Below are 11,797 nucleotides of genomic sequence, written 5' to 3'. Positions count from 1 at the left end.
TTTGAACACATATGGGGCCATTGGATGTGAGGAAACACAGCTGCTTTTCCACCTGCAGCCATTTTAGGAGGCCCTTTCTTGCTGCACCTGGCTGTCCCCTCCAACCTCAAAGCATGTGCACTTGTGTTTTCTTCCCCTTGGAGTCATAGAATCATAGAACTGTTTGGGTTGGAAGGGATCTTAAAGATTGCCTAGTTCCAACCCCCAGCCATGGGCAGGGACACATCCCATTAGCTCAGGCTGCCCAAGGCCCCATCCAGCCTGGCCTTGAACACCTCCAGGGACGCAGCAGCCACATCTTCCCTGGGCAACCTGTGCCAGTGCCTCACCACCCTCACAGTGAAGAAATACCTCCTTATAGTCTAAATCTGCTCTCTCCAGTGTATACCTATTCCCCCTCATCCTCTCACAAACCTTTGTAAACAGTCGTGTTTGCATAATGAGAACCACCTGTAGCACAAGGTGGTGGAGTCCCCATCCCAGGAGGTGTTTAAAAGGCAGACGAGGAGCTCAGGGATGCGGTTTAATAGTGGACAGGTACTGTTGGAGCGCGTGATCCCCAAGGTCTTTTCCAACCTAATGATTCTACGCTAAGAGGAGCGCCCGCGGGTGCCCGGGGCTCAGCCTTTAGCGGGTGCAGGTGCCCGTGGCCCCGGGGACGGGCACCTCCCGGCCGTCCTTCCCGAAGGTAGCCGAAGGCCTAGCGCAACCCTCGCTGCGGGACCGGGGGAGGTGGCCCCCCGAGGGACTACAGCTCCCAGCAGCCCCTGCGCCGCGCACGCCCCCTTCCGCTCAGTGGCTGGGGCCGTGCACCAATGGGGAGACGCGGCCGGGCCCGCCCAGCCAATGGGAAGGCTGTTGCTAACACGCCGCAGTTATTTTTAGAACGGGGGGGCGCCACTCGCGCACTTTGCGGCGCTCTCACCTCCGCCGCGGCTGCCCCTCCACTAGAAGCGGAGGAACACGGTGACAAAGTAGTCCGCGGGCCGTGCAGGGCCTGGTCCCCTCGGGATCTCGGGGGCTGGTCCTGCCTCCCAGGCGGGGCCTGGCAGCACGAGCAGCGGCAGCACCCCTATCCCCTACCTGCCGAGCTGTGAGGAAAACGCCGGCTGATTTCTTCCCCGCGCAATCCCGTTCAGTCGCCCCCCCGTGCCCTACACACTCCCGTTCTATCGCTCTCCTGTGCCCATCACCCATTCAATCGCCCCACTTCGCCCCCTCATCCACTCCCATTCAAGCCCTTCCCGTGCCCCCCCATCCCCTATTCCCCTCATCCATTCGTGCACCCCCCACTCCCATTCTATAGCCCCCCTGTTCCCCCATCCATCCAATCGCCCCCCTACGCTCCCCATCTATTCAACCGCCCCATTTCGCCCCCCATCCCCTCCCATTCAACCCCTTACCGCGCGCCCCATCCCCTCCCATCCAATCTCCCCCGCCCGTGCCCCGATCCCCTCCCATTCAATCGCTTCCCCCACCCCCGCCTAAGGCTAAGCCGCTTGGGGAAATCCTCAGGTCAATGCCCCATCCCTGCTAACCCCCCTGCCCCCTCCCTTCCCCTAGAGCCGGGCAGTCCCCGGTGCGACCCCGGCGCCACGGGGTGGGGGTAGAAAGAAGGGCAGAAGAGTGGAATTAACGCCCCACACACACACGCCCAGGACGGAGCAGGCGGCGAGGGAAGGGGGAAGTAGTGCCGGCCCGCCCTCCCGGGCCGCATCACGCTGGGCGGGAGCGCGGATCCGTGCGCGGGGTTGCTAAGGGTGAAAGTTTGCCGTGAGTTGGCTCAGTTGGGGCCAGGGCGCGGGCGGCTCCGGGACGGCGGGGAGAGCTGCGGCGAGGGGGCGGCGGCGGCGGCGGCGACGACGACAACATCCGCAGCACCATCACCATCACCACCAACTGGGCCGTCCCGTACCACGGAGGCACCGCACCGCCGGGGATAAGGACAGGGAGGGACAGGGCAGAGACTCGCCCGGCAAGCGCCCGCGGACCCCGGCAGCCGCCGCCGGCCCTGGAACCACCGAGGACGAAGTGAGTGGGGACGGGGCTGCCTTCCTCCCGCGCCCCTTCTCGGGCCAGGTCGCCGCATCCCCCGTCCGCCCCGATTCATTGGTTCGTGGGGGGATGAAAGGGGCCTCGAGGGAGGGCGAAAGTGGTTGGCGCTTTGCGGTGCCCCCCGTTTTACTGGGTCCCCCAGGGCAGGGGCGCGGCTCAGCCCCCGGTAAGGGCGAGGCTGGGCACCCCGGGGGCGGGCAGCGATGGTGCCGGTGCCTTCGCAGCCCCCGCGGGCTCTGAGGTTGGAGGACAAGCGACAACAAAGGCGCTGCCGGGGCTGGGCTGGCGGAGGCGGGGGGGGAGGGGGGACAATCGAGGTGCCCTTCGCAGGGGAAGGGGGTCACGGGGAAGCAGCGGGGAGAGGGGGTGGGGCTGCACCCACAGCCCCGAAACACCGGGACGCGGAGCTTGCGCCCTGCCGGGCTCAGGGAGGCTGCTGCGGGGCGGGGAGGCGCCTCCCCGTCCCTGCCGAGAGGGGAGGGGAGCGGTGCCCGGCGATCCTGGGCCGCGGGGCGGGTTCCCCGGGGCGGGACGGCCGCCACCGCGCATGTACCGTGGAAAATTTTGTGCCCTGCCCCGCGGAGCCGGGGCGCCGGGGTGGGCCGCGGGGGACGACGGGAAGTGTAGTCCGGGGGAGAAGTAGGTTGTGGGGTGGGGAGGGGCGCGAGGACTACAACTCCCGTGGTGCCCCGCGGCGCCGAGGGGGAGGTGGGGCGGGGGGGAGGGGGCAGGTGCCTGGCAGGGTCACCGGCAATGGCCGCGCTCCCGGGAAGGGGGCGAGGGCTGAACGTGAGGCAGCAGGGTAAGCAACAGTATCCTGGCTTGGGGCAGGAACTGCGTGGCCCTCTTGCTCCTGCGCTGGTGAGGCCGCACCTCGAATCCTGGGTTCGGGTTTGGACTCCTCGCTACAAGGACATTGAGACACCAGAGCGTGTCCAGAGAAGGCAGCGAGGCTGAAGGGATTGGAGAACAAATCTTATGAGGGGCGGCTGAGGGAATCTGGGGGTGTTTAGCCTGGAGAAAATGAGGCTGAGGGGAGACCTTATCACTGTCTACAACTACCTGAAAGGTATTAAGGGGGGTGTTGGCCTCTTCTCCCAAATGACAGGCGATGGGACAAGAGGAAATGTCCTCAAGTTGTGCCAGGGGAGGTTCAGGATGGACATTAGGGAAAATTTCTTCACCGAATAGGTTCTCAGGCACTGACAGAGGCTACCCAGGGAGGTGGTGGAGTCCCCATCCCCGGAGGTGTTTAGATGGGTAGGTGAAGTGCTTGGAGAGACAGTTCAGTTGTGGTCAGGTATGATTGGACTTGATGATCTCAAGTCTTTTCCAACCAAATAATTCTGTGATTCTGTGATGTGAGAGAATGTGTCGATATGGCCACCATCTCTTAAAGCCACTGGGAACGCTGGTGGCAACCAGATGGTTCCTGGGGCCCAGGCCTGTCTCATGAGCTTGAAGGGATACTGGCAAGGTCACCCGTTGTGTTTGCGTAGCAAGGAGGAGCGGGTGCTGTTCCTGTGTTTGCTCTCCCCTGGTGCAGGTGGTGGTTTGGCCTCTCCCCTTCAATGGGTTCCTCTGTGGGTGCTAAGGGGCTCCCACACTCCCTCTGTGGAGCAGGGGAATGGCCCTTTGTTCCCTGCCAGCACCTCAGTGTTCCGCCCATGGAACGATAAGCCTTTGCTTTGGAAATGTCCTTTTTGCGCAAGACTTGTCAGAATACCTTTACAATTAATATTTATTTGTTTCTTGTCTTGGAGCCATGCTGCTTCAGCTGTTTTTGTTTCATTTTATTACTATGTTATCCCATTTTGGTACGGTAGAAGGAGATTGAGAGGGTCTTGCTGGAACACCTTACTGTGTCAACAACCGGAGGAGTCAGTGATATCTCTGGCTTGTCCCTTCAGCGAATATAAGCTACGTGCAGCTACCTCAGCAGCTGTTGGTGTTGTTCAGCTAATTAACTCGTCTTTATCATAGTCAAGGTACAGAGTATTCCCCTTTCAAGAAGGCGGAGTACGTTGTAAAGAAAAGAGAGGAGGTGAGGATTTATAATTGTATCTTCTCACTGTCTTCAGCAGAAGTTTGATGAGAATGTGGGCTCCTCAAAGCATTTGTGTTGCAAATAGGGTGGTAACAACTGTTAGCCTTTGCTCCTTTCCCAATCTGTAATTTCTGATTTCTTAATAGAGTTTTGGATCAGGATTATAATTTATCACATGAGATTAAAAGATTTACAAACTGTCTGTTCTCTTTTTGCTTAATTTGCTGGAATGCCAAACTGTCCTCTCCCTTAGATGCCTCAAAACCAAAGCAATGAGAGGGCTTTGTGTAATCCCGCCTCTGAGGCAGTATGGGCTGTATAAGCTTTTGTGAATGTTTTAGATGTGTTTTTTCAAGGGTTTGCTTCGTGCCATTTTCTCTGGAAAGGGCTCTGTATCTGTGCTGAGACTCTTGGCTTCTGAAAATGGCTTCTCCTTGCTGTTAGCTGAAACACTCTGCTTGCTTATTTCTTTGGTGTTCATCTATTCTTACTTGGTCAGGTCTCGGTGACCTACAAGAAGTTGTTACACTCCAGTAATGACATAAAGCAGGTTTTAAAGGCAAGACATATTTCCCTTGATCCTGTGTTTTTTCTTGTTGCTGAATCAAAATGGAAGGGGATTCCTTCCAGAACTGACCACCTTGTTGGTACTTGAGGTGTGGGATCTGCATCTGGTTACTGTCACCCTGAAGCCAAGGTTCTCTAAACTCAGACTCATACAGAAAACGTAGAATCAGCACCCCCTATTTTGCTAATAAAGCCTCAAAATACTTGAAGGTTTAAAATACATTTTAAAATGTATTTAATTCTTCTTGTCCACTCAACTAGACCAAGTAAACAAGTCAGGTCAGTTTTTCTCTCCCTCCTGATGTAGGCCAGCGCGGATACCTGGTTGTGCTGCTGGGATTCCTGGTTCATCAGGGGAATGCTGACACCGTATGTTTGTACTCCATCCCCACCCCCAAATAATTTGCACGAGTCGTAAACATTGGTTTGAGTGCTGCGTGAGAGCATCCCCGAAGCCCATTTTAGGAAGACGGTGAAACACAGGGTGTCTGTTTGAGGATGGTGAGGGCAGCTGAAGACATAGCAGCCTCTGACTAAGCTGCCAATTAAAAACTGGATATTCTGCCTCCCCCTGGAGAGGTGTGGAGGCTACTGGAAGTGTGCTTCCTCTTAAAATATCTGTGGGATTTGGGTTTTTTGGATGGGTGACAGCATGTTGCTGACGTGCCGAGGGTTTTGGTTTTTTTTTTTGTACCCAGACAGACATTGTTTGCAAATCTGCGTATAATGGGAGAGTTGAGTGTTGTGGTTTTGCATTGTGCTTCTGTGGGTTCCTTGCATTTCAGAGACTTCCTCACAAGGGAGGGAGGGGAGGAGGATTACTTCAGTCTTTGGCAAGTAATTTCAGGTTTTATTAAGTAGGTACCTAGTCCTGGCAGAGCTCACCTTCCCTCTGTGTTGGGGTAAGCGATGTGAACTGTGTTGGACGGGCTGTTGGCACAATGCCTGTGTTTTGTGACCCCACGCAGGTTTCTTGCCCCTCTCTCTCCCCACTCCCAGCTGACTTAAACTGGGATTTTAGGCTTGTAGCTGTGCAGAGCCTGGACTGGATACACTTAATAAGATACATGCTTACCAGTTGGTGGGGGATAGTAAACACAGGCTGGCAGCTGGTGCCTCAGCAGCCTCCCTTGCTCCTTCTCGTCCTGTCTGTGTTTGTGCCAGCAGGACATGGCACCCGGCCTCCCAGAGGAGAGGCTGGCCCTGCCGTCCTGCGCACAAGCGGGTCCCTGCACAAGCTGCTGAGCGAGTCACGCGGCTGTTCAAGTGGTGCGCTTGTGTTCTGGAGAGGCTGGTGCAGGTGAGCCGTACTGGAAGCAGCTGAGTGCCAGGGCATAGAGAGAAGCACATTAGATGTGCTGAAATAGTTCTGCCAGAGCAGACAATTGGCATGCCGGGTTTCAGCAGTGCTGTTTGGCAGTGAGGTGAGTATAATGGACGTGCCTGTGTGCAGGTAGTAGCTACACCTATATTTCTTCTGTAGGGGAGCAGAGAGACTGCTCCTTACCAGTATTGCTCTTTTGGGCTGATTCTTCTAGAGAGCGTCACTGCTCATTAGGGTTTGTGCAATCTGCTCATTCCACATTTTGTTAATGAAAAAGTATACTGTTATCTCAACAGGTGGAGCGTTGTGTTCTCTTCTCTTTTCTTCATCCATCCTTTTCTTTCTTTCTCTAGGTCTGTTTGGAGCCAATCCTGTCTATGTGTGTGTCATTTTGTCTCTTTTAATACACTGCCCTGACTTGCTTGCTGCGAAGGGAGTATGCATCTGGAGATCAAAGTTGCTCTTAACTTCATCATCTCATACCTGTACAACAAGCTTCCTCGGAGGCGGGCAGACCTGTTTGGTGAAGAGCTAGAGCGCCTGCTGAAGAAGAAATATGAGGGTCACTGGTACCCAGAGAAGCCTCTGAAGGGATCTGGCTATCGCTGTGTTCATATAGGGGAGACCGTGGATCCAGTGGTAGAGCTGGCAGCCAAGCGGAGCGGGCTGGCTGTGGAGGATGTGCGTGCCAATGTGCCAGAAGAGCTGAGTGTCTGGATCGATCCTTTTGAGGTTTCCTACCAGATCGGTGAGAAGGGCTCTGTTAAGGTCCTCTACCTGGATGATAGCGAGGGCTGCAGTGCCATGGAGCTGGACAAAGAAATCAAGAGCAGCTTCAACCCTGACGCCCAGGTATTCGTCCCCATCGGCAGCCAGGACAACTCGCTGTCCAACTCTCCGTCCCCCTCCTTCGGCCAGTCGCCCAGCCCCACCTTCATCCCTCGCTCTGCCCAGCCCATCACTTTCACCACTGCCACCTTTGCTGCCACAAAGTTTGGCTCTACCAAGATGAAGAAGGGCGGAGGAGCCGGAGGAGGGGGTGGTGCAGCAGGGGCTGGGCAGCAGCCGAGGATGGTCAGGTCTCCCACCACCAATCTGCTGAAGCACAAGGGTCTCTCCCTGTCTATGCACTCTCTGAACTTCGTCGGCAGCGCTGGGAGCCAAGCCCCGCAGTCACAGCTCTCCCCCAACGCCAAGGAGTTCGTTTACAGTGGCGGGTCACCGGGAGCCAGCAGTCTCTTCTTCGATGGCGTTGCCAGCGAAAGCCAGGCCAGCAGCATCCCACCGGCATCACAGTTCAACACCGGCACAGGTGGTACCTTTGATATGGCTCAGGTCTTCGGTGGCAGCACCAACAGCCTCTTTTTGGAGAAGTCTCCCTTCGTGGAAGGACTCAGCTACAACCTGAATGCCATGCAGTATCCCAGCCAGTCGTTCCAGCCTGTCGTCCTGGCCAACTGAACACACGGAAGGAGGGTATTTTGGGGTGGGGAGGGAGGGGGAAACAAGAACTAAACAAACAAACAAACAAGAGGGGGAGAAAAGAAAAATAGAAATATACAGAAAATATTCAAATCTTATAAATATAGCTTCTTGGGAAAAGAGAGAGCCCAGTGTTGTTGTGCTGTGCTGGCAACGCTCCTGAAGCACTGACTTGTTTTTTAACTCAGTCCCTGTGCTTTTTTCCTACTCACTTTTTTACTCCTTAAACGAGTCTTGGGATTTTTTTGGTTTGTGTTCTCCCTTCCCCCACCACAGCCCAGGACTGGTGCAACCATAGGTCGCGATGCTCCTGATTCCCAGCACCCTTCCCCAGCGCTGGACACAGGGTCCTTCCACCTGGGTGTAGGGTTGTTTTCCTACCACCTTGCCGGAGGAGGGATGGGGAGAGGATGAGTCAGTGTCGGTGGAGATACACACGCTCTTGCTATGTGCCAGCCAGAAATGGGTGGGTGGGCTTGCTTTTCTGTTACGGCTCTGCGTGTAGACGGAGAGCATCTAGTTGCGCCCACAGGCGCAGACCGTTGTGCTGTTGTTGCTCCAGGCTCTCCATCCTGGGCTGGCGTCAGCTGTTCTGTCTGTGCTGAAAAGCACTAACTCTTCTTCTCGACCGCCCCCCTTGGCACATAGCAAGGAGGGAAGCAGTACTGTGAAATGGCTTCTTCCTGCTCCCTGCCTCAGCTGCGCTTCCAGCCGTGGCTGCAGGAGAGCACCACTATGAAATGAGTGATTCTGGTTACCGTCCTCCTCTGGGTGTGAGCAAGGGGCCTTCCTGTGCCCTCTTGGGTCTCTCAGGTCAGTCCAGGTGACCTTGTGCTGTGGAAGCACCCACCTGCTTGTTCCTGTGGCTGGGGGAGGTGGTGCTGAGCCAAACAGCACCGCTTGAATCCTGCCCCTGCTTCCCAGAGGTTCTTCCCAGCAGCAGGGGCCAACGTCCAGCAGTGGCCGTCTGGGCCCGAGTTCTCATTCCCTGCTGTGAATTCCTCTTCTTGCCTCGGAGAGGGAATTCCTTTCTTAGCTAGAGAGGCAGCACTACTTTTGAGGAAGAGAAAGGACTATATTGTTGAAGCTGCTCTCTTGAGTGGTAGTGTTAAGGGTGTGTGCCTTCAGCCAGTCACGCCTAACTAAATCCCCTCTCCTGCCCTTCTGGAGGAGATGGCTGATCTGGTGTGGAAGGGAAGCACCTAAACTCATCATTCCAACCAGATGACGTCAGTGTGGATGGTGGCAGCAGAGTGGGGACAGGTGCTCTGAAGGTGAGTGGCTGTCCCAGCATGTAGATGTACAGAGCTCCCTGCCACAGGGCCAGGATCTGGGAACACTCCTGCAGCTTTCCCTGGGATGATGTGCTGCAGTTGGGCGGTAGTGGCTTTTCAGCTAGGTTGTTTCTGTGTTGGAGACTCCAAAACCCACCTTCAGGGGAAGCTGAAGGAAGGAAGCTTCTTGTCCAGGCAGGGTGGAGGCTTTCTAGTTGGGAAGGAGATCTCCTTGGAGGCAGTTGTGGGAGTATGGAAGCGTGTGAAGAGGAGAGAGGTGGAGATGATAAAGAGTTCAGTCTTTGAAGTTCTCATTTTAAAAGAAAAATAAGCTTTTTTGCTGCCTCGCAAACTTGAGGTTTAGTTTTCTTCTAATGATGTCTCTGGAGCACCCTCTGCAACTCACCTCTCCGGTATCTTTAAAACCAATGTGTGCTTCCAAGACATCCCTGTTTCAAGGAAGATGGGCTTTAACTTATGCTTTTCCCACTCCCTTTCCCAAAGCCCAGATGAAGGCACTCCAGCCCTCTTGTAGCTGTGTTGCCAGTGAGCCTTTGCAGAGGTGAGGGGCCGTCCCAGAGAGACGGCCACTGCCCGGAGCTCTTTAAGGAGAGTTGCCAGCACGGCCTTCCCCTTGTTGGGTGACTGGAAGAAGCAGGGTTCCAACCTTGCACCCAGCGTGGGTTCTGGAGCTGGCTGCTGTCATCAAGCTACAACCAACGCAGCGGGTGAGCAAGGAGAGCGGAGCCCACTGGCTTCCCCCAAACTGGTGCCTGCAGCCTCAACCCTAGGACAAAATGCTGAGAAATGGCCGAGCCGTTGGGTTTCCCTTTTTCTTTTTGACACCTTCACTTACAGATGTTACCACTGCCACCCCATCCTCCTTCCCAGGAGTGTGGTGCCGACTGCCAGCCCACTTGCCACACTGGACTGAGGGCCACTGGTCCAATTTGCCCCCCTGTTGTCCCCTGCATCTGGCAAAGTCACCTGTCCACGGGACAGCATCCTCTCCTCCACACAAGGAGGGAGGGGAGAGGTGGAGATGCCCCCCAGCCCCCCGCTTGTGTGTGTGAAGCTTTGATGCCGCTTTGCCCTGCCACGCGTATTCTACCTGCTGTACAAATAGTGGTGCGAGTGGAAGGAGGAAAAGAGGAGGGACCAACCTCTTTGTATTTTAAAAGGAAAAAAGCGTGCTTCAGAAACGATCCTCCAGCATCAGGCAGCAATGGAAACTAACGGCCTTTTTGGGTCTTTTCTAGTCTTGGATGTAGGCGTTCAGCTTCAATTTTATTTTTTAAAAACCTGCACTAATTTACCTGGTTTCTTAGGAAGAGAAGAGAGATAAAAGTTTTTTTTTTAACTTTTATTTTTTATGGGTTTGTGTTCTTCTTTGTTGATGTCTGTTTGTATTGAATAATTTGCTACATTTGTAAAATGTAAGAGGTATATATAATATATGTATATTTCTAACTAAAAAAAAACAAACTAATTTTTTTCTTTTCAAGATTTTTTCTTAAAAAGAGGAGAGAAAAACAAATATTTTTTCAGGAAAAAAAACTTTAAAAAAAAAAAAGAAGCGGTGAAGATTTCCTTTCTCCCCACTCAGCCTCCCTCCTTTCCCTCCCGCCCTTCTCTGAGGAGCGAGTCGACAGTTGCCTTGTGGGAGAGAGGAGTGAAAGAGGACAGAAGTCCGTATGTCTCTGAGTGGAGGGGTTCCGCCTGGATTTCTTTCCGAGAAGGGAGCTGCTGAGAGAGGGAGCCAGGGGGTTGCTGTCTGTCTTTTTTTTTTATTATTATTATTTAATTTGGGTTTTCTTTATTTTTTTTCTTCTTTTCTTTAGCGAAGGAGGAATACAATCAGAGTTTTGTATTCAGAATGTTGTGCAATATTTTGGAACGGGACGTTGGTGTGTCTAGAGATTTAGTTAAAACAAAAAAAAAAAAAAGAAAAAAAGGTTGATCAAATCTGTACAGTTTCTATTGTTCCAGATTTTTTTAAGTTTGTATTAAAAGCATGATATAATAACCTGGTGTGGTGTGGTGTGTGCTCGGTGGGGAGAGAACCCCCTCTGCTCCTGCCTGTTCCCAGACGTGGCGCTCAAACTGGCGAGGAGGACGCAGCCACCTTCCCTGCCCACTTTTGGATGAAGCAGCGCTTGGCGTCTTCCCCTCGCAGGCAAGGTTGCACGGGCTTGGCAGTGAGTTTGTTGCGTTAGGAATAGCCTGGTGATGCCCAGGCTTGTGCAACACGTCAAGGGCAGCTGTCTCTGACCTCTCACACTGCCAAGAATAGCAGTGGCTTAGGAAAAAGTGGTGATGTGCCTGGCCTTCGCGGGTCCTGCTGTGATTCAGCTCTCTGGAGAGGAGAGGAGGGAGCATGTGGTGCTTAGGGGGCTTTCAGTTAATCAGCAGAGTTCCAAAAATACCCGGTGTCTGCAGCAGCTTGCCAGGACCATCGCCTGCGGGGTTGGGCTGGGAGCTGTATGGTGTCACTGCCCAGGGGTAGATGAAGCCTTGCAGGCAGAGGCTTCTGCGGAAGGGGAGCTTTGTGGACTGATGTCTTTCGCCCCTCTGTGCTAACCAGGCTGGGTTTATCCTGGGGAACCTGGGGCAGTCGCGAAGCAAAGGAAGCCTCGAGGTGCATGTGCAGGCTATGCCTGCCCTACTTCGGGTGCTCATCCAAGGTGACTTCTCATGGTAGGGTGGGCTTGAGGCTGGATATGAGAATAAGTAGTGATGATGAAAGCCTGATTTTGTTTCTCTTTTCTTTCTAATCTCTTATTGCTCAGCTTTAATCACAATTCCCGTTGGAGGAAGCTGCTCCTTTTTAGCAAAACGCGACAAGATACCTCCTCTGTGCTGTGGAAGATGCTGAAATGCCTGGTGTCCCTTTGGCATGGCTGTGTGACCCAGCTTCCGCAGCCCCATTGTTCTCCTGCTCAAGGGGTGGCTCGCAGCTTCCAGTGCCACCTCCTTAAAAAGCTGTTGAAGGGAGTTGCGCTGAACATACTTCAGGAAACCAGGTGTGGAGCTGGTACCAGCATCCTT

The 11,797-nt window shown here is 54.2% G+C and overlaps 1 protein-coding gene across 3 annotated transcripts; it reads left to right on the top strand.

Annotated features, from left to right (window-relative positions):
* Positions 1 to 1,779: 1,779 nt before the first annotated feature.
* On the top strand, positions 1,780 to 10,039 carry TOB2 (transducer of ERBB2, 2). 3 transcript variants are annotated; one of them, XM_054085552.1, is made up of 2 exons: positions 1,780 to 2,031; positions 6,347 to 10,039. In XM_054085552.1, the coding sequence occupies exon 2, from the start codon at positions 6,432 to 6,434 to the stop codon at positions 7,452 to 7,454; it is 1,023 nt and encodes a 340-aa protein (XP_053941527.1). In that variant the 5' UTR covers positions 1,780 to 2,031; positions 6,347 to 6,431; the 3' UTR covers positions 7,455 to 10,039. The 3 variants fall into 3 exon arrangements, with proteins under 3 accessions (XP_053941527.1, XP_053941534.1, XP_053941543.1); XM_054085559.1 differs by lacking the exon at positions 1,780 to 2,031 and adding an exon at positions 2,094 to 2,112; XM_054085568.1 differs by lacking the exon at positions 1,780 to 2,031 and adding an exon at positions 2,791 to 2,916.
* Positions 10,040 to 11,797: the final 1,758 nt, after the last annotated feature.

This window comes from Cuculus canorus, chromosome 1, assembly GCF_017976375.1.
Source record: "Cuculus canorus isolate bCucCan1 chromosome 1, bCucCan1.pri, whole genome shotgun sequence".
Classification (NCBI taxonomy): Eukaryota; Metazoa; Chordata; class Aves; order Cuculiformes; family Cuculidae; genus Cuculus; species Cuculus canorus.
The sequence above is the reverse complement of the archived record's forward strand: the minus strand, read 5'-3'. Positions and strand labels throughout refer to the sequence as shown.